The sequence below is a fragment of the Heliangelus exortis genome, chromosome 15 (genome assembly GCF_036169615.1).
Source record: "Heliangelus exortis chromosome 15, bHelExo1.hap1, whole genome shotgun sequence".
Lineage (NCBI taxonomy): Eukaryota > Metazoa > Chordata > Aves > Apodiformes > Trochilidae > Heliangelus > Heliangelus exortis.
Genome location: NC_092436.1, coordinates 10,453,126 through 10,477,051, shown reverse-complemented (window position 1 = coordinate 10,477,051; position 23,926 = coordinate 10,453,126). Strand labels below are relative to the sequence as shown.

At 38.9% G+C, this 23,926-nt stretch overlaps 3 protein-coding genes across 3 annotated transcripts in view; 2 read left to right on the top strand and 1 right to left on the bottom strand.

Moving 5' to 3' along the window:
• The first annotated feature begins 1,716 nt into the window (after positions 1 to 1,716).
• Positions 1,717 to 8,638, top strand: IL12B (interleukin 12B). Its single transcript, XM_071758939.1, has 6 exons — positions 1,717 to 1,798; positions 3,585 to 3,866; positions 4,953 to 5,070; positions 6,055 to 6,248; positions 7,069 to 7,214; positions 8,485 to 8,638. The coding sequence occupies exons 1-6, from the start codon at positions 1,717 to 1,719 to the stop codon at positions 8,608 to 8,610; spliced, it is 948 nt and encodes a 315-aa protein (XP_071615040.1). The 3' UTR covers positions 8,611 to 8,638.
• An 8,322-nt stretch (positions 8,639 to 16,960) lies between these two features.
• On the top strand, positions 16,961 to 21,465 carry LOC139803262 (ovomucoid-like). Its single transcript, XM_071759205.1, has 4 exons — positions 16,961 to 17,113; positions 19,327 to 19,346; positions 20,246 to 20,373; positions 20,876 to 21,465. Exons 1-4 carry the CDS (start codon positions 17,050 to 17,052, stop codon positions 20,919 to 20,921), a joined length of 258 nt encoding a protein of 85 aa, XP_071615306.1. The 5' UTR covers positions 16,961 to 17,049; the 3' UTR covers positions 20,922 to 21,465.
• Positions 19,769 to 23,926, bottom strand: part of LOC139803234 (uncharacterized) — an 8,812-nt gene continuing 4,654 nt past the window's right edge. Inside the window, exon 3 of the mRNA XM_071759179.1 lies at positions 19,769 to 22,326. Within this exon, the coding sequence (XP_071615280.1) occupies positions 22,153 to 22,326 (174 nt within the window). The 3' untranslated portion in view covers positions 19,769 to 22,152. The remainder of the gene's footprint in view (positions 22,327 to 23,926) is intronic.

Below are 23,926 nucleotides of genomic sequence, written 5' to 3'. Positions count from 1 at the left end.
AAATCTGGTATCTGCTGGTTCAGATGAACTTAATGAAAACTTTAAATTATTTAGCTAAAATTGTATTTAGATAGTTCTTATGACAATTTTCTAAAGACTTCATTTATATGCTTATGTGCCTGAAGCTAAGTACATAGTTTATATATATATATATATATCTCATAGAACTGTTACCGTGCTAACAGAATAGCTAATATTATAAAGTAATAAACTTTTTTATCTTGCCAATATTCATATTGGTGCGGTGTGTGCATCAACAAGTAGGTATTTATGGTCAGACCATTCTCTGGTTTGAAAAAAAATACACCATCTTTGAATTGGCTGTGCCTTGAGCTGGGCCTAGTCCAGATGATGTCCAGAGTTCCTTTCTGACATAAATCATTCTGTGAATCTCAGTGAAGGAATTGGTGGTGATTTACAGCAGCTCATGCTGCAGTTCATATGATGTTGGTACACTCTCCTCTGTCTTTTTGCTGAGGTTCCTGCCTCTCTCTGAATACAGATGCAAAGTGAGCTTGTTCCTCTCCTAGATACTCTCTCCAGGGACTATACTTGTAGCTCTGGTCCCATTAATCTCTGTGCTGTGTGCTGTACAAAATCAGATGGCACACTTCCTTGGCACTGGCCCAGGGATAGCTGAATTCAGATCAAGATTAAGGACTGCTAATAATAGAAGAAGCTGCCAGTGAGTGACAGATCTAGTGAACCTAGAAACACACATACATTCTTCTTCCATAAACCCAAATTAAAATATTTTGTAGCACATGAGAATAAATCAGGAGGACTACTTGTTTTCACTGAATAAGACTGGTTTGAGAGGGAAAAAAACCCAAATAATAAACCTCTTAATTATGTGGCATTTTATTCATGTGCATTCAGGCTCCTACAGGAGGCAGAATAGACTTTGAAAGATTTAATCATCAGTCTCTTCTTCTAAGTCATACACCTATTCATTTGGCTTAGTCTCCAGTTGAAAAAGGTCTGAAAGTTTATCTTTGGCACAACAGTGATTTACATATCCAGCCAGTTATGCAAATACAGCTGTGGCAATGAATACAGTAGGAATTTTTGCCTGAAATTGTTTGCAAAATTATTTATCCCATGCAACCTCTGGCAGACTCTAGAATTCTGGTACCTGTTAGGCAAGAGTCAGGATTGGCTTTACACTGCATTAATGAAACTGCTGTCACTTGTTCTCACAGACATGGGTGACTCTGCAGTCCAGTGAGATACTGGAGTAGTGTCCTTCATTTTATTTGCAAGCCTTTGTTTTATTAGGACCACTGACACTATTAAACCAAGGAATATACTTATAAGTTTTGCAGGATTAAAATTTTATGTCTAATGCCTTGTTCATGCAAGTAGCTTCATCAGCAGGACTTTTCTTGAATGAGAAATATTGAATGGAGAGATCTGGGAATTCTTTTGAGATCCTGACCATGTAAGACCTATGCACACAATAATTTCCTCTGAATTCCATTTCTCCTCTAAACTGGTTTGTGGTGTGATTAATGAGTGGATCAAAATCTTGGCTTGAGCTACAGCACAAGCCTGATATTCAATTTCTCTGTAGTCTAAGAGTTATTAGAATAGGTGAATGTTTCATAGTTCACAGGCACTGACTCTGTGCTATTATCCTATTTAGAATTGTGTTCCATTTAAGTGCACAATTAACAATCCTCCATGAAGTTAAATAATTTATATTTTTCCCTACAGATGTCTCATCTACTATTTGCCTTACTTTCCTTCTTCTCCTTTGCTGCTCTTCTGGAAGCACAGTGGAAACTAAGGGAAAATGGTAAGTACTCATCACTTACTGAGTCCTAGAGCTGGCTTTAGGGTATTCCAGAATTAAACTTGTGTCCACAAGCACACAGTCTGTTATCTACGGTATTTTAGCTTTTCCTGTTTCTTTGTGAATAACCAGTTTATTTGTATTGATGGGAGAAATATCTAGAAACCCTAAAGTATCCTACAACACCTATTTTGAATATTTGCATTAGAAACTGTCTTATTTCCTATTCCCTGATCTCTTGTTTCAAAAGTTTCAGTCATGCAGCCTGGAAGAAGAAACAGTATCTTGTGACAGTGTAGATTTAGTTGCCAAAAATATTTCACTGAAAAACCTAGAAATGCTTTATGCAACTTGCCTGGTAAATAGCTGAAATGCAAGTCCATTTGTAAATATACATGGTCAGTAACAAACGAATCCTTTAAATAAGTTACCAGAAAATTGGGCTAAACTCAGGTAATCCAATTACTCACTCAGTGTAGCTCCATAATCCATAATCAATGTGATTATCCAAAAAGAAGCACCCTAATCAACACAGGAAAAACATCATTTTGATCATGCTTTCTGTGTAAAAACTAATTATATTACATTTCCATGTATCTTTACTCTGAAAAATTATTTATCCTGTGGGTTCCCTGAGCAGTACCTTGGTGCTGAAAACTGCAGACATGATTATTCCTGATAATAATCTTTGTGTTTGAAGTCTATAAGATTTACCTTACTTGTGCTTCAAATATCTGTCAGTAATTTGGAGAGCTTCCATGCTACTTAGAGTTGCATGTTTTCTGCCATTTAAATTCAGCCTTTAACAGGCATTCTGGTAGTGAAATGCTCTGCTGGAAATGTCTTAGAGTTCACTGGAACTCTGTTTTCCTGAGCTGAGTGCTAGCTGTGGTGTTGACATGCTCAGAAACAAATTGTTGCCACTTCTTGCATGTAGAAGAGTCTCTGAAAGTGGTTGGGAAACTGGTGACAGCAGCAGCATATCTGAGCAATAACAGGTAAATTAATAACAGTTAAACCTACACAGAAGTGTGATTAAGTTCTTCAGCCAATCACAGCAAAGAGACAAAAGATAATATTTCCTCAGTGAAATTGTGGGGTTTTTGTTTGTTTTGTTGTGGTTTTTTTGTTGGTTTTTTTTTTTGCTATATGATGTGTGTCCTAATTTATAAAAAAAACATCAAGGCCCTTCAGCGTTACAAGATGGCATTTAGAAGGCCACATGTCCCCATTGCAGCCCCTTTACCTCTGCTGTAGCTAGGAGATCCCCTGTCTCTTAGTAAGTGCTCCACTGGAACCCTGATCATAAGAGTACAGATAGTCCCCTGTGGAAAATGGAAAACGGCACCAGGTACAGACAAATCCAAAGCACTTACCCACAGCTCCCCTCCTTCCCATTGCAGTACAGAGGGGTTCATGTGGCATTCTGTGAGAAATGGCCATGGGCCACATGGAGGAGGTAAAGTTGGCTCAGTGTGTCGTGGCACCCTCACTTTTTACACAGAGGTACCTGCCTACTTCCTATAGTTATCCACTCCTGGAAGATTCTCTGGGAACGTGGGAAAAAAAATCCCTTCTTCCATTAAAATGTCATCCCTATTGATCAGCTGGTTCATACACTGTAAAATCTCTTCTTTTAGTAAAGATTTTCAGGTGATGAGGCCTGAGGCAAGAAAGCCAGGGTTGTGTTAGTAGTTTTTCTGGAGAGTAGAGCTGAAAAAAGGCTCCCTTAAATCTTCCCACTATTAAGTATGAGAAACACTAACATTTCTTTCTCTGCAATATCCAGTGTATGTCATAGAATCAGAGTGGAATGATGTAACACCAGCTAAAAGAGTGGAGCTCACCTGTAGCACATCTGATGAATCACAAGAAGTTTACTGGCAAAAGGGCACAGAATGGAAAGGAACTGGAAAGACACTGGTTGTTGAAGTCAAAGAATTCCCAGATGCTGGCAACTACACCTGTCTGATAACAAACACCAATGAAATCATCAGCTATAGTTTCTTCCTCATAACAAAAATTGACTCCAATGGGCAAATGATAAGGTCAATTCTGAAAAGGTTTAAAGGTATGGTCATCAGATGATGTGATGTATCTTGCTGAGCTTTATGAGAACCAGAGGAAGTGCTCTGGAGAAATGCATGAGAAGTATCCTCTTTAAAATGTGTCCTCTTCAAACATTTAACTGACAGTGAAAGGCAAATTATCTCTTTGGTGGGTACGTACAGAGAGCAGCTGATGAGCAGCAGAGGAGTTGATTTCCATCAGACTAACTTACAACTCTCTGTACCTGTAGGAAGGAGTCATGGTAGGAAAGATTAGATACAGGATAACACCAAAACTACATCACTGCTTTCCTGGTGGAGGAGCAATTGATTTGCTTTGCCTCTGTCTCCCAGACCCAGCACTCAGGATTTGCAAAACCAGGGCTACATGATTTGACAGAACAAGGGAACTGACCTAGATTTTAAATGCTGTCATTTGGGCCTCTCCATTCACAATTAATCCACTGAGACAAGCCTGTGATGGTTTGCATTTTCTGCATGAACGTCACTCATCCATGTCTCATATTGCAGTCCTTTGCTGTATTGGCCAGAAATTATTAATTCCCAAGGCTTTTCCCCTGGCTCACAATATAGAGCTGTTGAGATTCTGGAGTGCTGGGCAGCAGAATCACCTATAACTGAAGCCTCCTTCACTTCTCACACTGGAAACATTCCCCATCAAGTGTGCCAGTGTGTGAGGAGGTGAGATTATCAAGGGCTGCGTCCTCATTAGCAAGGTGAAAAGTACAGAGGTTTGTCAACTAAATAGCTACAATGTTTGTTTCTTTGTGAAAGAAAAAGTGGATTAGTCTCTCTAAGTCTCTCACTGACAGCTATTTGCAACAGCTTGGGTATGTTCTAGCTCCTGTCAGTAGGTACCTAGGTGTGGTTAATGCAGTGCCAGGTAAATCAGGTCCAGCCACTACCTGTGGTCATATGGCTCTAACTACAGGTGCCTGCCCAAGGAGCAGGATGAGGCTGTGTCTGCCTCTGTACCCACAACCTGCAGAAGTAGATGGAAGCCCAGTGAATTACTGGGTTTTATCTGCTTTGACCGTTTTGTCATAAAGAGTGAATAAATTATGGTTTTTTTTTCTTTTTCCATCTAGAGCCAAACGGGACATTTCTAAAATGTGAAGCAAAGAACTACTCTGGAATTTTTGTATGTTCATGGATGACAGAAAATGAGAGTCCAAATGTGAAGTTTACAATCAGAAGCCTACAAGGGTAAAAGCTTGTACTTTCCTTAACAACCTTGCAGTAAGGCTGGAACAGCCCTTTGTGTTACTCTGTGTAGATCCTGGATTTTAGGCTACCGAGGACACGTAGAAGGCAAGGAATCCCACTTCCAGTCTGAATACCTGGAAAATACGTTGAGCCATCACTGTGACTAATAAGGCCATGGAAGTTGCTCAGAAATTAATAGAGACTTGAAAATGACACAGCCCCCACTGGACTGTGACAGCTGCTACAGTACAGCCACAGCCTAACTTTAGCAAGAGTAAAAAGAGTTCATGCTGGGGGGAGAGAGGAAGTTGAGCCAAAAGCAGAAACAATCAATCATAGCACTGAGTGCCTTCACAGGAGATCCAGTGGAATTAGGAGGCTGCACGCACTGCAAAAGCCACATGCCCACTGACAAGTCTCTGTTGAGGAACACTGTAGAAACCTGGGAGGGAAATATGTGAGGGGAACCTCGTGGGGAATTCCTACCTCCCAATACTCTGCGGAGTTTCTCCAAAACATGGAGTGCTCAATCAAGGGCCACTGCAGTTTGCCAGAGAAGAAACAACTGCAAAGTGCTTTATTTTGCTGAATGCAAAAATAGAGCCAGATTCCAGTAGTACTTTATATATGGTTTTAGTTATTTATTTCCCAATGAATACACTTTAACCTTCCAGCAAGGATTTCGAAGGGCCAAAGTAAAATACCAGAGTTTGTCATGGGACAGTGGTGTAAAAAGAAATGAGATATCCAGTTTTAGGTTTAAACACCAATTCCTTCTGCTGAGACAGGGGGTCTCTTCTGATTTTCCATCAATATGTAATACAGCACTAAAAATGTAAGAACTCCCCCTGCACTGTTTCTGAAGCACAGCCATGAAGTCATACAGCCACCAGCAAAACATCTTACCAAGAACACGTTATCATTGCAGCAATATATTCTCAAGAAAACCAGCATTCCCATCGCTTTTCTCTGTTCTGTATTTAGGTCCCAAGGAGACATAAGCTGTGGCACCCCTGTAGTACATGTTGATAAATCAGTGACTGAATACACAGTCCAGTGCCAAAAAGAAAACTACTGTCCATTTGCTGAAGAGCATCAGCCAATTGAGATGTTCCTGGAGGTCATTGATGAAGTGGAATATGAGAACTACACTAGCAGCTTCTTCATCAGAGATATCAGTGAGTAGAACAAGAACCATGATTGATTTGTAGCTTTATTCTTGCTGCTGGTGGTGAATTAACAACAGAAGCTGAACCAAGCTTGGGAATCCCTGCCCTATTGTAATGTAAATCTGTGTCAAGCCCCCAGTTACAGGAACAGGGGAAAACAAATCAGAGCAGCAGTCCGGAAGAAGATGAGGAAGTGAAGCAGCAACATCTCCCTAGCTTGTGACCTCCAGCCTACTCACCCCTACATCTCCCAGAACTTTGGCCTTCTTTATTAAGTGGACAAGTTTTGGAAGGCATATGTGGAAGAAGTCAGAGAATAACCAGTAACCCAGCAGGCTGTTCTCTCAGAGCTGCAGATGTACCCAGTGATTAACACTGTGTGTGCTTCCCTCCTGAGCCCTTCTCACAGATGAGTGTCCAGTGCAGGTTGACAGAAACTGACAGAAAATAATTGGACTTGTTGTGACCATGATGGCACAGTGCACAGGAAAATGAAGCAGAATCCTAAAGAAATGGATGTTTTGCTAAAAGCCCTTATGGTTAGCAGTGTTGAAGATATTCCCCCATGTCCAACAGACCCCTCTGCAGTCCTCCAGGAAAAAAAGGGAGAAGGATCTTACCCAGAGAGAGACTCTAGGAATGTGTTTAATTTTCCATAAGAATTATACAAGGCAGTTGTTGCACATCACACCTATCCCTCTCTTAATCTCATGGAGGCTCCCAAAGCTGATTCCTATTACACTAGGAGCAGTAGTAGTTCTTGTAGTGTACAGACACCTGATATTATGCTGCTAATGTGAATTAATTCCTTCTGTATTTTCTCTGGCAGTTAAACCTGACCCACCCCAGTGTCAGTACGTGGCCACAAATGAAACAGTGACATGGACGTATCCCAGAACATGGAGCACCCCACAGTCCTACTTCCCTTTGACTTTCAAGGTTAAAGTTGAAAGTGCAAAGAAGTGCAAAATCCAGGTAGAGATTTGAACATTTGAAATATGATTGTCTTGCTTGAACAGATAGTATAAATAATATAAGCTTAATAAGTAGGAATCATAGACTACAATTTAAAAAAAAGGTGGAAAAAGGAAAGTACTGAGTCAACTCTGGCAAGATTCTTTTTGGCAGAAAAAGGCCTTGTTCCTAGGTCTGTGGGCAGTGAGATCCACACAACATACTCTGGGGTGGATGCAATCCTGGTATGAGTGGGGAGATAAAATTGCGCCCAGTGTTGCATAGCTGTGCTAGAATGAGTAAAGTATTTACTAATTCATTAGTAGGCTGTGTGGGTCCCAATGTGGGAAAATCCCAATTTCCAAATCAAGAAGACTGTTGCACTGATTTCCTTGTAATTTGTTTGTAGCTGGGTAGCTCACACTTTCCTTGCAGGTAAATTGGCAAATAGGGAATCAATTACTCATTTGGTAGAATTTCTGTGGAGACTTTCCAGGTATTAGTTAATTGTTAACTACTCATTGCTCCTCTGTATTAACTTTAAATCACAAAATGATTTTGCTTCCCTTGCTAATGGTTAGGCTAAAGAGTACACAACAGCAGTATGGCATTTGCCCAGGTTGGAAAAGAAATTAATAGCAGAACTGGAAAGAAATACACAAAGCAGTTGAACTCAGTCCATGTCCTAAATTGCTGTGCTGCTCTTTCTTGGTCCAACAATCAGAAAAGTAAACAGATGTAATGATCTTTCCAGATTATCAGATGATTAAAGTAAAGACTCTAAAGGATGCCTCTTTCTGCCAAAAAACCAAGCACGCTTCTACCAGCAGATGGGGCCACCCCCTAAGTAACTGACCGGGATTTTAGTGCAGATGTCTTACTTACACAGTCCCTTAGGCAGAGAAACTGGGGAGTTTTCCCAGTGGTTCTATCAGCCAAAAAAATGTCAAAAAAACTGCAAAGCAACAACTTCTGTCTTTTAGGGCTCCCACTCTGGGAGAAATAAAAACAGAAAACCCCAGACAAATGAATAAACACTTTGAGTTTGAGAGTTGGATCACTTTGCAACACTTACTTCAGTGGTTAAGAGAGCTTTTCAGGCCACTTCTACTGAGGCTCAAGTTCTCACAAGTCCTCAAGACTTTGGTGTCTGTAGGTGAAGTTGGTGCCTTTGAAATGACAGATTGGCAGTGGAGTTTTTTGAGTTACATGTTCTTATTGCAATCTGTCTGGCCATTTATTGTATGTTCTGCCTGACTTTCAGAATCAGCTGATGGAGCCCTGTTCACAGATCTATGATGCTGATGAGCAGTTTCTTCAGATTCCAAGGTCTGGGAAAAAAGTGAAGATCTCCGTGCAGGCCAGGGATCGCTATTACAACTCATCCTGGAGTGAGTGGTCTGCCCTTTGCAGGTAAGACTTCAAGAACTTTCTACTGGAGGAGCAGGGATGAGAAATTGAGTGGTGGGATTTCACAAAAGCAAAGCTCCATTGAGAAATGGACTGAAAATCGAGTTCTGAGAAAAATAAAGAGAATTCTTACACAAATTTCTTTTCTCTTATTTTACAGATAAGCAGCAAGAGATTCTAGGAGAACAGCACAATGCTCCTAGAAAAAAAGCAAGGAATTGATGACCACAAGAAGATAAGCACCATGAGAAGAAAAAATCTGCATTTGACATTATTAAGAAGCCACAAATTTTTTTTTTCTTTGTAATAGATTCAGACAGTCCTGCTTTTAGGAGCTCTTTTACATTCCTCATATTGAAAAACACCTTTAGCATACCTCAGGCCATATTAACAGGCATAGTATTTTGATGCATTGCTGGCAGCTATTATTGTAGGTTCTTTGTATTAGTGCATCTATTTATTTATTTATTTATATTTAATTTTATTTATATTTATTTATTTATATTTATTTTTAGTTTATATGAATTGCAATTCCAGGTGATGGCAGTTGCTATTCAAACTGTTTCTGTGTTTATTTATTTGGGAAGTAACATACTGAAAGAGCTGGGTTAGTATTCCATTATTTAATTGATTTATGTGGTTATTTAATTATTTAACTTATTTATTTTGTTTAACTATATCAGCATAAAAAGCCTTGGTGGCATGAGGCAGCCATGAATGATGTGTCAGGGCCATGCTCATCTCCCTGTCTGGTGGCAGATGTTTCAGGAAAAGAAGGAATTTCTGAGTTCTGCTGCATTTTGTCAGCTGTCTGTCCTTACACCATGCTGCTGCCCAGCTGCTGGACACTGCAAATGGTTGTTGCATGAGAGATCAACCACTCCCCAAACCTGCAGCTGAACGCAGTTTACAGTGGGAGCAATGGGAGTGCTGGTGTGGGGCAGCTCCAGGGTGCTGTGGTTGGGAGAGTGATGCTGCCACCTCTCATGAAGATGAGAGGAAATGGGAGGCAGTAGCTTAAATATCACAGGTCCTAAACAGAATTCCTTTTCTTTCATACCTGTGATGATTACAGGCCCTTGATGCAGTGACCCAGAGCATCCCTTGCAGTGGAGTTTTCTGGCAGTACAACTAATTCAGAACTGCTTTGCCATGGGGAGAACCATAGGGCACAAGTAGTCAGGAATTTTCTACCAAAACCAAGGCCACTTGGATTATTTACAAGTTTAACAGCAGTGTATCTGATATTTCAGAGAGCAAGTGGTTTTATATGTGGATGTTAAGCATCTAAATAGAGTTAGAGTTTTAGAATACATATTTTTATAGTTCACTTTGAAAGTATATCCCTAGTACTGCAAGATGTGCTAGATGTCTTCACCGAACCTCAGGAAAAAAACTGCAACTCCTAGTTCTGAGCTACTTACAATGTAAGTGTCCTCAAATCTGGAAAGAAGCAGAAGTGTGTGTTGCAACCTGTACAAACCACCCAAGACCTGGCTTTCACGAGAGGAAAATAAATTAAAGTATCTCTGAAGATTTATGCCTTAATCTTTGGTACAGGGCCACTGAAATTCAAGACTTCCATTGTAACCATGCTTCCTTTTTTTCCAGTCTTGGTAATGGGCAGTAATTTAATATATTTAAATAGTGAAATGTGGAAAGTATCTAAAATTTCAGAAAACTGTTGGTACTTTGGGTACAAGTCCTGTTAGTATTTAATAAGTGTACACATCTTATTTCTGCTATAAATGCAATTTACTGTGCTTGTTCTACAAAGGAGCTAATAATAAATACACCTGAAAACAAGAAAAAATTGTTTATTTGTGATATTTTAAGAAAGGTTAACATCATTCTTCACTTTCCTACGAGAATATTATACAGTTTCTTAGGCAATGTCTGTAGGGAGAAGTAACACTAGTGAGTAATGCTGCTAAACCTCTGAAAGAGTACAGGCCAACACAGAAAAGTGATTTCTCTTGGTCATCAGTCTCTTCTAAACCCTCTTCTGCAGTTTAGGTTGTGATTGTTTCTTTTACAATGTCTGAGTTCATTGGCCTTTGTGGTCAGGAGGTTTGCAACTGAAACCTGGCTGACACAGACCTTGAGGTCTTTGAGGTTTCTCTCTTACGCTGTTGGTACAGTACTGAGATTTAGTAGGACCTTCCTGCTCTTCAGATACTTGGGTGAGACCCTGGCACCACTGAAACCAAACACTGAAACCTCTTATTAGTTTTGCTTCAGCGTAGTTTTCCCTCTCAGAAATACTCAGGCTAAATTTACAAATATCCTGACAAAGCCTATCTTGACCTATTACCCTTAGATGCAATATGTAATACACCTTTCTGTGCCATGATTCCATAAGGTGAGGTAAACCTAAGCTTTTCTTGCATAGATCATGAGGTAACAAGGAGCTGGAGCAAGGAAATAACTAGGAGTCTACCAAAAAAAAAAAATAAAAAGGACAGCTTGAAACCAGCTTTTTCTGCAGAAATCAAATTAATTGTAAGATGGCTGCTCTCTAAGACATAAAATTACTTTCAGTCCTTGATTATCCATTTCTTTGGCCTTATGTGGATCCAAGTGACTCTGAAATGTGCTTTAGAAATTGTCAGACAGTTTCCCATCCTGAAGAACTCCATAGATTACATTAAAAAGCACAACTATTCACAGAGGTGGCTCAATACACTGGACAGAATTTCCTAACACAATTCATCCAGACGAGAAAATAATAGCTGATGTACCAATTAATCCTCTTTCTTAAATCCTCTCCTTGTTGCACAGCAAATAATCTGGAAACCTTAAAAATTACACAATACATATATTTGGTCAGGCTGCATAATGTACAAAACCGCTCCCCCCAAAAAACTTTAGATTGCAAAAAGTTTCTGAGATAACATAATGCTAGAACTGTTTATTCCTCAGGCCCTTCTTGTATGAGAGTCATTAAGCATGGAGAGACAGAATGGACCCCATCTTATTTGGTGAGGCACCATTTGCTGAAAAGGGGCAGCTCCTCCTGCTTTCTCCTCATACTCATCATTCAACGTGTGGCTTTAGGTTTTTCCTACCACACCTCCCTAAATCTGCACTGAACAGAGACTGACTAATTCCCTCCAGGGCTTTTTGTGGGTGCTCCTCATCTCAAAAATGCTTTACAAATAGTTGATGTACTTAATGAGGCACTAATAGGGTGCAGTAGGAGCTTGCCATCCTCTTAGTGCTTCTTCCATTTGAACTGGGGAATAGGCACTTGCTAAAAGCAAAAAAAGAAAAAAAAAATGCTTATGTCTAATGAGGGGTTCTGTGAGAGACCACATATTAAATTTCAAGTCCAAATGCTTCATATCAACCCCTCCTCCCATTCTGACTTTCATCCTTTCCCTTTTCTTATTAATTTGTAACTTCTCTCTTATGAAAGTTAGTTTTTTAATAGAGGCAAAACCAATGTATGTCCTCTAACCTTGTTCTGACACAGAAAAATACCATTCCTCAAATATTTCAGTTTGATTGACTTTGGTCTGACAAAACTTCAAAGTGCTAAACACCTGGAAATTAATCTTAAAATACAAAATAAAAGGCAATTTAAAGAAAGTCCTATTCAATGCTCACTGTCCAGTTCATTCAGTGCTAAGTGTTAATGCCTGTTTTGCATATATGTGTGAAGAATGAAGTAGTTCAGAAACCTCAATGGTATGACACTAAGTAACTCAAAGGATTCACAAGTTAGTTGCACAATAGTAGGTATCACAGCCTTGTAATTTATCTTAGAGGTCAGAAGACACAAAGAAAAAGAATAAACATCAGCTTCAGCCTTGACAGAGTCACAACGTTTGGTTTGTTGTTTTTTTTAATATCTAAAATAACATATGAACCCTTCAGGTGGGATCTGTCCCAGCTTGATATGTGCAATTTTAAAGAAAGACTCCTTTGATCTTTCTTAAGGTGTGCAAAATGGGAAACTCAGCTTCCTTCAGGCAAATATCCAAATGTTTTGGCACAGTTTGACGCCTTAAGAAATACTTCACTGGGTTCTCAAATCTCCATTGAGCAAGACTTTAAAGTCTGATACACTAATTGCACATGGGTGGACAACCCTAACCACCCACACACATTAAAATTGAAGGAGCCTGTGTTCTGGGTTGTGTATAAACATGCACTGGAATCACTAAGAGGTCTGAATCCCTACTCTTGACCATATCATTACTTATCTTGTACATTCTTCCCAGAAATATACATGTTGTGTCAAAATGTTTTTTAGCTATTCCATGCTTTTTTCATGACTGTTGGTGTCCTTCATGTGAGGCATTCCATGATGTCAATGGGAACAAGCTACTGCACATCATTGCTTTCTGGAATGCAGCCAGATCACATCCTCCCTTGCAGAACAGAGCAGGCATTTGACTAATGACGTGCTACAGCAGCATATTTGGCATTACATTTGAGCTCCATTTGGGGCTCCAAAAATAAATGCAATATATCAATTACTGTGATAAATGTTCTCACCCTCAGAAAAAATCTGCACTAATATTTCATCAGATATAACAGACCTACTAAAGTGAATAAATATTTGTTCACCAAGAAACTGCTTTTTCTTCTTCAAAATAACTTGGAGAGGGAAGAAGCTGGGAGAACACAAGATACAATGATAAAAGTAGAAAACTGCCAGAGGCCCAAATTAATACATAACTATTCAAAAAGTACCTCCCAGCTCAATGGAAAAACTTTGCTGATGAGGCCAAAACTTCATTCATAATTTTTCAATCCAAATATTTACCATGAATGTAGCTGTAGGTATGGTAAAGAGGAGTACTTTTCCAACTCTGGAAGCAGCTGTTACTAAACAAACCTAAACACTTGTTTTCAAGAAAACAATACTTTTTTCAGTAGCTAAAATCAATCCAACTGCTCTCCTGTCTGTGTCTTTGTCAAATCTAGAAATGCTAGCTCAAAAGAACAAATGTGACATGCTCTGAAGTCCCTAAGAAGCTGGCTGCCAGCAATAGTTAGCATTCAGCCATGAGAATCACAGAACCAGTTCAGGATTAATCAAGGATGTCACCTGGTTCCCCACAACCCTGCCCCACCACCAGACCGTGGCTAGTTTTGAGACATTAATTATTTAACATTGCCAAGGATGGAGTTTTCCTAATCTCTCTAGGCAACCTATTCGAATGCTTGACTACTCTCATTATGAAATTTGTTCTCCCCATATCTAATTGGAACTTCTCTTGCTGCAATTTGCACTTTTGTCTTTTGCTTTCACTGTGTACGTCCAAGAAGAGCCTGGACCTCACCTTCTCTGTAAGCTTCTACAAAGTAGCTTAAGACAATTCTAAGACTTTTCCTTCTTCCTTCAAACTGAACAAATCACTTCTCTTGGTCTTCCCTAGTATGACATGTGCTTCATCCCTCTAAACATCTTGGTGGTCCTGTGCTGGATTTGATTCAATATTTCAGCACCTGTTGTGCTGGGGAACCTGAACTGTACACAGAACTCCAGATGAAGCTCCAGAAATGCTGAACAGTGGGAAACTATGAGGTTTTTAATTTGATAATTATGTTCTTACTCATGTCCAGTAGGCAGAGCTGGATTTGTTCACTGCAGGGGGCAAACCATTGACTCATGTTCAGCTTGTCCACCAGAACTGCTCTACTCTCCTCTCAATCTGCCAGGAAATATCCTTGAAGACAGCATTCTGACTTTGATGAACCTTTCTCCTACCTGAGGATGACAGGTCTCAGGTTGTCAGACCAGCTCTGTATGAAGACTACTAGGGCAAACAACAAGTCTGTGCAAGTTTTGACAGAAAGATGGCTCAGATGAAAGAGTTTTCAGTGAAAAAGTGAACAGTGTATCCAGCTGGCTGGTGTGAATTCTGTCCATTCTTTAAGTCAGGCATTTAGATGCTGAGATACTTCGGTAGCCTTTGAAACTGGAGTTGCAGTAACTGCTCTGTGGCAATACTTTCTACTGAATTTCATTTTGAGATTTTTGCATATGAGCATTACCACACCACAAAAAGCAAAACAGTTGTATATGACACTTTTCTTCTCAAATCTTCAAGACAACTGACCTTCTGCTGTGCCCTGCTTCTAGTGAGCTGCTATTTGCACACCCTGAAATACGGTACAGCTCATCAGAACTGTATTCCTCCTATCTAAGTGGTCTGGGCAAGCCCTACAAAGCTTAAGTTCCACTGCATAGAAAATGAATCTTAATTTGATTTAAAAGTCCTAATCAAACCACTTAAACATCACCAGAAAGAAAGCATTCACACCTTGGCTTTCCTGATATGGGTCATGGAAAAGCATCAGGAATCTCTTCAATAGCAAAGTAATTTTTAAATGCTAAAAAAATCTGATCCCAAAACTGCCTCCCTCATTAGAACCCTCACACTTCCAAAAGCTTTCCATGATAGTCCTTAGAAAATCTTCCTACATCAACTCAGAAGACTGCAAACAAATGTTTTTATTCTTCCATAAGAGGGATGGAATGGATATTGAGGTTTCTGTAGCATCATCTTAGGCAAGCAACTGTAACTAAAGTGGCAGATTTCCTCATACCAGTGTCAAGGAACCTGCATGTTCTGTCAAGCTGCAGTTTTATATTTCCAAGACTCTTGTTTGCTCAAAACTATTCAGACCAGGAGTACCTTCTGGGTTGTCCTGGGTTTTGTTCTTGTTGTATAATGCTGGTAATTGTCTATCAACCAACAAACATGTCCTGAATATGCTCTATGAGTTTATACATGCTCTGTGCCAGGCTTTTGAGAAGTTTTGGGCTTTCCATAACAAAAATTTCACTTACATCCCTGAGCAGTAGGATCCAGAACAACTCGAACTTCTCTTTTGTGATCTCCACCTCACAGGAATATGCACAGACATCAAGTTAAGAACAATGACAAATTTAAAATGAAATCACTGAATAAGGGTATTTAAAATAAAAGTCTTCAGGTCTCCACTTCCAACCAGATCTTTACCTAGTCTGGAACTGGAATTTGACAGCATTTTTTTTTTCCATCCCATAAAGTGACTAGAAATTAAACATCTATTCTTTATTTTTTGCCTTCATTCCTTAAAGACAAGATGATTCACATCCCTCAGTTTCTACATGAGTTAGTGGGAGACAAAGTCTACTTGATATATAACAATTCTTTTTGTAAGAAATTTCATTCCCTCTGCCTTAGTGAGATTAGCATATTACTAACTCCTGCACAGGGAGAAAGCTGAAGGATGTCTTGCTGTAAGGAAGGTGATCACTGAAATACTGGGAATCATAATGGTGCATGTAGATCTTTTGTATTGAGACAATTTGCACATCTGCATTGCAAATCACTAAAGAGAAGGCAATTTTGAAAGGCTGGGTTCAAACAAAACTACAGGCTCAAAACTCCACAGTACTTTGAACTTTATGAAAATTTAGACTCAGATCTGAGTTTCCCATTGTGACTCTGGCCCTGGCCTGTCTTATAAAAGAAAATGATGCCTATTAAGTCAGTAACACACTGGTGTGCTGGATTTGTTTAAAGACTCCCACATGATATGACACCTATTGTACTGGAAACAGGAACAAAGGAGAAGACAGCCAAGCAGAGGGATCTCCATATCTCCATGACAGCAAAGTAGGCAGCAGCTCTGCAGAGCTGTGAACTCATCACTGCTCTTTGCTAGGCAGTACAACATGGTGTCTTTGCTCTCTCTGTCAAAAATTTTTGCCTCTGATCTCTAAACCAGCAGAAGTTTAAACGCAGAAGAACAAGGAAGAAGCCTTCAGTTAAGACTTGAGGTGTCTTCTGGGTTTTGTGTGAATGTGAGGGTGATACTCATGGGAAACACAAACTTTTCCAAGCAGCAACTACCACCACAGAGCAGTCTGAAAGGGGTCAGTACATGGCCGTGCTAACCAGCAGTGCCTCTATCCACAGCTAGTGACAAGGGGCTACAAAATTCCAAGAAAATATGAAGTCAGCATTTCAGCTCTCCTGGTATGAATCTTGTGAAACACACTCAGTAAGAATTACTTTTTTCCCTGAGAATTATAATCAGCTTTTAGGGTTGATATAGCAATAACAGAACAGCAACAAGTAACCACCTTATTGACTCACTCCCTAAACTCGCTAATAGAGATGGAACAGTTAATTAGGCAAGGGGATTAGCCAAAGTACAATACATCTCCTTTATCAACACAATCCATGCTATGACACTTATCTTTGCCCTGTACTTATGAACTTCACATTGTACAGAAGACATTCTTACTGACTCTACCCATGGCCAACACCTCCTTCTAATTATGTTCTCTACAAGGGAGATTTCCTCATCATAGTTCCTGCTCCTGGTGGGTATGTATATATATATCTGCTTTCACACACACACAAGTACACATTTGAGCTGAGAGGACTCTGGAATACTTAGAGCCCAGCTTGGCTGTGAAACAGGCCAAGAGTCCATGTCTGCCATGAAGATAACAGGCACCTTTGTGCTCCTCACCCTGGCAGTTCTTTGCTTAGCAAGTGAGTAACCTTTTTAATTCCTAATGTTGTTCTAATGTTGAAAAAAAAATGAAAGCTTCTCAGTCTACGGGGAGAGTAACCACTGGGGTGGCAGAAAGCAAGTGAAATTTTATGCCTGTGCACTATTTAGCAAGCAAAATTCCACCAGCTTTACAGTTGCCAACTTGAGCAGAGGAACCCTATTCCTTGGCATGAATCTGAGATGCATTCTGCACTGTAACTAAAAAGTGAACTAAAAAGTCTCAGAACTACAGCAGGATGTTACCTACTTGGGTTTTTTATTTCCATTTGACTGGGGACCCAGCAGCCAGTGAGGTTCTTCTCCTGCCAAACTGACCAAGCAGGAGACAGTTGATTATTCATGGACCACATTATATGGCTGTGAATAACCTCTTTCTGATGTTAGTTTGTGAGGGTGGAAAGAGCTCTGAGGAACAGGTTGCCTCAAACAGGGAGCTGGGAGGAGTTTATTGAAGCTTCATTCAGTAATTTTTTTAAACAAAAACTTGCTCTGATAAAAAAGATACAGAAAAAGAGTACATTCAGCATAGCTGAAGGAGGAGAGTCCAAATCTTCTCTACCAGTAATGTACCAGTTCAGTAGTATTATGAATGTTATAGAAGCAAAAAAAAAAAAAAAAAAAAAAAAGTTAAAACAAAACCAAAAAATAAGAAACAAAACAATATTTTTCCATTTTTGATAGTTTACTTTGAAAAAAACTACTTTGAAAAAAATTTACTTTGTCTCAAAATCAAAATTCTTATGAAAAAATGTGAAATTCAGGGAAATGTAATGCTTTTGATAGAAACTGTTTTTTCAAACACTGTTTCATAAACTACAGAAAACCAAATAAATAAATATTGATTTATTTAAAATTCCAGCAAATCCCTTCCTTGAACTTCCTGGTTTATCTTCTCTGCATTAAAAATTTATGGATCTAAAACTTTTTTTTGCATTCACTCCCAAAGACACAGTGAAGACTAAAAGGTTACCATAGGAAAAATATTTTTTTTTCTTTTTCAGAGGAAGTGGGTTAAGTCTGCTCCAATTCCAGAATAATGGAAACTCAGCCAAACTTCTGGTAGCATAGACTGAAACCTGACATGTAGCATTGTTTATGTTAGTTTTTTTTACCTTGGACAACTTTATTTGATAAGGAGGTGTATGCAGCTCCGTGACAGTTTCACTGGAAAGCTCAATGACTTTCAAGAACAAAAATAGCTAATTTTAGTCAGAAAGAGCAGTGCTAGAGCTGTATTGCCTTAATATCATAATACATTTTCTTTCTGCTCCTTCTGTACAGAAGCCTCTACCTGATAACTTTAATCCCTTGGAAGCCACAGAATGACAATTACAGGACAGGAACAACACACATTCCTAAAGAAAGTAACAAATGTGTCACCGTAATGGAGACATGCCAGTGTTACTTGATTACTTTCTGGGTGGTGTTAATTATCATAGTTTTGAAGCAGCTTTTCAAAGCCCCACCTGAGAACGGGGTTCCATTCTGTTAGGTGCCATGGGTATACAAAATAGGAACCTGTCCTTCTGACAGACAGTTTAGAATTACTATCAAATGGCAGGGGAAAACACTTTAAAAAGTGGTACTATGATCTGTATTGTATTATCACTATTATATACTATTATGTATATTATATATATTATAATTATGATATGTATAATTATACTATATATATTATATATAATATATATTATATATTATTATTATATATAATAATATTTTAATGAAGATACTACCCTCATTATTGACATAAAATCAAAGTATAAAAGGGCCATGTGATTTGCTTACAGCTACATATGATTTTTACTTTTTTTTACAAGCTCGGGAGTTAAAACCCAGTTATGCTCAATACCACACTGACCACTGATCATAACACTGACTCCTGGGTCTTCAGTCTTTCTCTAGTGAAAGGGGAACAATAGTTTTCCTTCTTTCTGACAACAAAGGCTCTTAGAGTTGCTGACATGGATTTCTAAGGTAAATGACACAAAAAAATCCACCTGTTTTATGGTCCTGACCCCTGTACCTTATTTAACCACTGAAAAGCAATGTCAGTACTTACTTTCAAGGAGGTAAGAGAGTTGGTGTTGGTGGAAGGGCTGCTACAGATGAAAACATCCCAGCTGGAAACTGAATGTTTTTCAACACTTTTTTTTTAATTTAATCTTTTGCGATTCTGTTTGTATTGCAGATGCTGCCAAAGAGAATGAGGTGAGTAATTGTCTCCTTTGTTTCTGGATACAAATATGTAGTTCATAACAACAAGAGGTCCATGAAGTCAGAAAAAACATTAATTAAACCTTAATTAAATGCTGTCATAATATTGAGATTTCAGAGAGAAATGCCTGAGTTTGAGGTAAGTGGTTTCCACAGAGTTGCACTGCCAGCATTTGTTTAGCTGTAATGCATTTAGGGCAAGGAATTGAACAAGGCCAAATTTGAAGTCAGAGAAATCAAGATTTAAAAGAAAACATTTATCTGGTGATAACCCTGGAAGGCTTTTTTGGTGATGTTAAGATTCTAAACCATGTACTTTTTAATTTCTCTCTGACTGCCATGGGATATCTATCCTTCATACAAAGTATAAAAACAATCATATAATTTGTAGTAAATTCCAGAGTCCCACTATCAGATAAGGTTGTTTCAACATTTTATTTTCATGCTAATATTTAAAAAGGACTTTGCTTAATTCTGCCTGGGCAGAGCCTTTCTCCAGTGTAAAAAGGGTCAAGAGCTGATACTCATGCAATAAAGAGACAGAAACCCTTCACATCCTTGAAAAGGAATCTCACCTGATTTACTGACAACTGGTAGAGATGGGTAGACAATTGTTAGACAAGAGTAGAAAAAATATGAAGCCTCAACTTTCATGTTGATGGAAAAGGGGCTGTACTTTTTCCAGTGACTGCATTCTTGTTCAGACAGTGAAGTCCCTGAAGGTGCTCAGTACCTGGCATGGCATCGGGACCTGACCTGTCACTTGGTGAATCCCCACTGATTGTGCTGCACTAGAGCAGCTGACAAGCTTGTCCAGAAAAATCACATATAATTGTGTAGGTGAACAGAGCATGCGAGAGAGATGGATTAAAAGCAAATTATTGTATTTTCAGGTAGACTGCAGTGAATACAGCAGGTTAGAGAGAGGAAGACCTATTTACTGCGAAAGACTCTACCAACCTTATTGTGGCTCTGATGGAAAAACATATAACAACAAATGTTCTTTCTGCAAAGCAGTTCTGTAAGTACAACACTACGTAATTGCTCCTGAACAAGCCAAAATCTGAGATGTTCTCAGCTATTTCCATTCCACTTAAGTGCTGTAATTTTTTTGAGGATCACTGCTTGTCTGCTTCTTTGCTTGATATTTATAGACTAATTGCTTCTCCCACCAATAAGGTTCAATTGATCTAAACAAATGATCTTGACATTTGTGTGAGCAACTTCCAATTCTAGCAGAAACTGTAGAAGTCGGGCAGTAAAGAGAGGAGTCCCCTGAGCAACAGAGCACACCAAAGCATCTGGACCCAAATCAGTACATATAAGAATTCAAAAGTGATACTGAGAATGCACTGATTTTTATGGATAAAGTACACAATTTTTAAAAGAAAACTATTTACAGATCAGTGTCTTCTTGTCTGCTACAAATGTTTATAATGTCTTCTCTGTTGGCAACTGGTTGGCTGAGGACTTCAGAGAGATATTTTTGTTCATAATGTCAATGTCCTTCCTTTCCTTTGCAGGAAAAGTGGAGGTACCTTACACGTGAAGCAAGTAGGGGCATGCTGAATGAATTCTGTGTGACAGAAGAGTGCTGAGAACAGCTTTACACTGCCTTATCATGATCTCTTAATTTCATTCATCCTGTCTGTCCTGACGATGACAAACAAAGCCCAAAGTAGGCTTTTCACCTATGCTGTCATTTGCTGCTTTTCTCTGCTTCTGAGTGTTGGGATTGACACCACAGATTCTCAGGAGCATTCCTGTTTCTGTAGGAAGTTTTTTTTTTTTTTAACTGAGCCCTTCATTACATATTTGTCTCCACAGTTAATGTTCAAATTTTCTAACAATGCCACCTGATTTTAGTAGGCACATGTTAGTGCAAGCATTGTCTCCGCTTTTCTTCTTGATGAAGTGTTTTCTTTCATTTGCCCAGAAACTTTTGCAGATGTGCAGATGCTTCTTTTCAGCTTTCATAGGCAGTGCTTTGGCTCTTCCAGTGTTGCAGCTAAATTTTAGATTCTCATTTTTCTTCTAACTTTGTGCAATTCTGATTCATATATGTTGTTTAGCTACTTAGTTTGCATGTTTATTAAAATAAATGTTGACTCTTTTTGTGTGTGGTGACCTTTCTAGAGAATAAGTTTATTGCATACGTTACTCACAAGTGAGCTATTTCCAAAGTTATACAAAATAATCACAGACCAGAAGCCAGGGCCAGAAAAAAAAAAGCTGAAGCCAGGAAGACAAGAGTTGTAACACTGACACTATGCTCTAGATGGCCTCATGTTACTGGAATTTACCCTAAAATCCGGGGTTTTCTCCTTCAATGAAACAAGTCTGGTAATCTGTGAGACTGTATAAACTTCAGTGCAGTATCTCTGTTAAATTAAAACATGATCATTAATGATTCTTTTCACTTCTGATAAATTGGTTGCTTTCAGACTTGAAGAAGATTCTGCTCTTTGATCCTTGTTGTCTTTATTAAGCTAGTTTCTCTCTTTTACACTTGAATAGTCAGTCAAGGGGATACATTTCCCAAGAATTTAAGCTTTACTAGTCTTACACATGAAGAAATTTTGGAACTGGAGTATGGATATCAGGAACATGGGTATCATTCTCTATCATTTCTGTACTCTAGATGTGCTGGAGTAAGACTCATAACTCAAAGGAATGGAAAATGAGGAGAGAAGGTGTTATATCAGAAGGTCATGTCCTTGCTTTTGAAGGCAAGACACCAATAAGCCAATCCATTCCAGTGCTGGATGAATATTGCTGTAGCATCAAAGGGCCAAGAGGTTCACTGCCATGAATTCTGTTTGTCTGGAAAGCAGGTGCCAGCAATTAGACAGTAGGGATGCAAATGAGGAAGGCAACACTGTAAAAGTTTCCCATAGTTCAAAGGCTTGTGGCTCTGGATAGTCACCCTAAAAAGGTTCTTACAATAGGACATCTTGCTCTCAACATGTCTTGACTGAAAGAGATAAAAACAAGGGGAAAAAAGATCAATTTGAGACAACAGATGAAGAGCACTCGAGCTCCATGAGCTCAATAGAAGAGATGGACCCTCTCCCTGAGAGCTCAGAGACTGACATGGAAAACAAACTCCTGGGAGACAATGTAGCCACTTGGATCAAAGCTTCTTATATATCAGATATGGGTGATCTGGGACCAGGCTCCAGGTCTCCTTACCCTTACACTAGCAACTACACTCGTAAAGACATCAAGGGCAAGATGAAAAATTGACAGCTGTGCTCTACAGTTGCTACTGCATAAAACATTCTTTAGATCAGACCAGAATCCCATGTCTCTGGATTGGAGACAGTACCAGGTGGCTGAGTGGTGCAGTATAATGGAATAGAACTCACATTTGGTTGGCTTCATTATGGTGTCTGGTCAGCCTGGAGAGCACCATTCTAACCCTGTTCTAAAACCAGTGTGATGCTGCTTCTGCTGTTTGCACTAAAAAGCTCAAAAATTCTCATGTTAGCTGAGTGTTTCTACAGATACTTGCTGTTTCTGAATCTTCTAATAATACTACATAAAAAACAAACAAGCCTGGAGTGTCACATCTTAGAGAAGTAAACATTTTAACTATTTAATCTTAAAATCATAAGAATTTATTCCATAAGACTCTGTAACTTGTGGCTGCTAGGAGAACTGGTAAAAAAATGTCACCACCAAAATGCCAGTGAAGTTGTCAACACTGAGCACTCTTCATATCGGCCCCATGTCAAGAAGGAGACATTTTAAAAGGCTTAAGTTTTTATTGAATTTGCAATTTCATGGCAATCTCTTGCTTTGGAACTGTCTTCAGCTGGTTCTATTAAAAATAGATGGGAGAGGATTAAAACCAGTCTTGAGCTAAGAGAACAGGTAAACAACCAGGACACGGTGCTAAAATTAGCTCTGATCACATTAATTCATAAGCTTAGAAACAGAGAAAAAATAATTTTTCTCAGCAAATTCAACACCTTAAATGGGAAAGGAGATTGCAATGCCATCCCATTACTTTTGCAGAAAACATGCAGATTCCCACATGATCTAAGACATAGGTTGCCCTCTCTCCCCAAAGCTTTAAAAATTACAATGCAGAATATTAGAGCATCACAGCTTTCTATTTCAGTATTAAGCAACAATGAACACACAGACAGTGTATTAACCAAGGAGCAGGAAAAGAAATTACTGACTGCGGAAATACAGATATTTTATTTTTTTAAGGAAAAAACGTTGTAGTATTCTAGTAGTAGTACTAGTAGTAATGTAGTAGTCCTCTTCTGCATTTAACAAGCCACAAATAGTCATGATGATGACCAAGAAATGTGGGCCACACAGACTTTCCTAGGAATATTTCCCATAAATCCTGTTCCAAACACTTCCTATGGCATGGAGCTCATGATCTCTAGTTTTCTTCTGTTCTGTTTAGTTTTCATACTATCATTATGTCATCTCCAAACAGTGTCTCACTTTTTCCTTCAACTCCACTGAGGCAACCATCTATGTATAACAAAATAGACCAACACCAAAGTGAATGGAAATGAAATGATCTCTGATGACCTTCCAAGTATTTTATT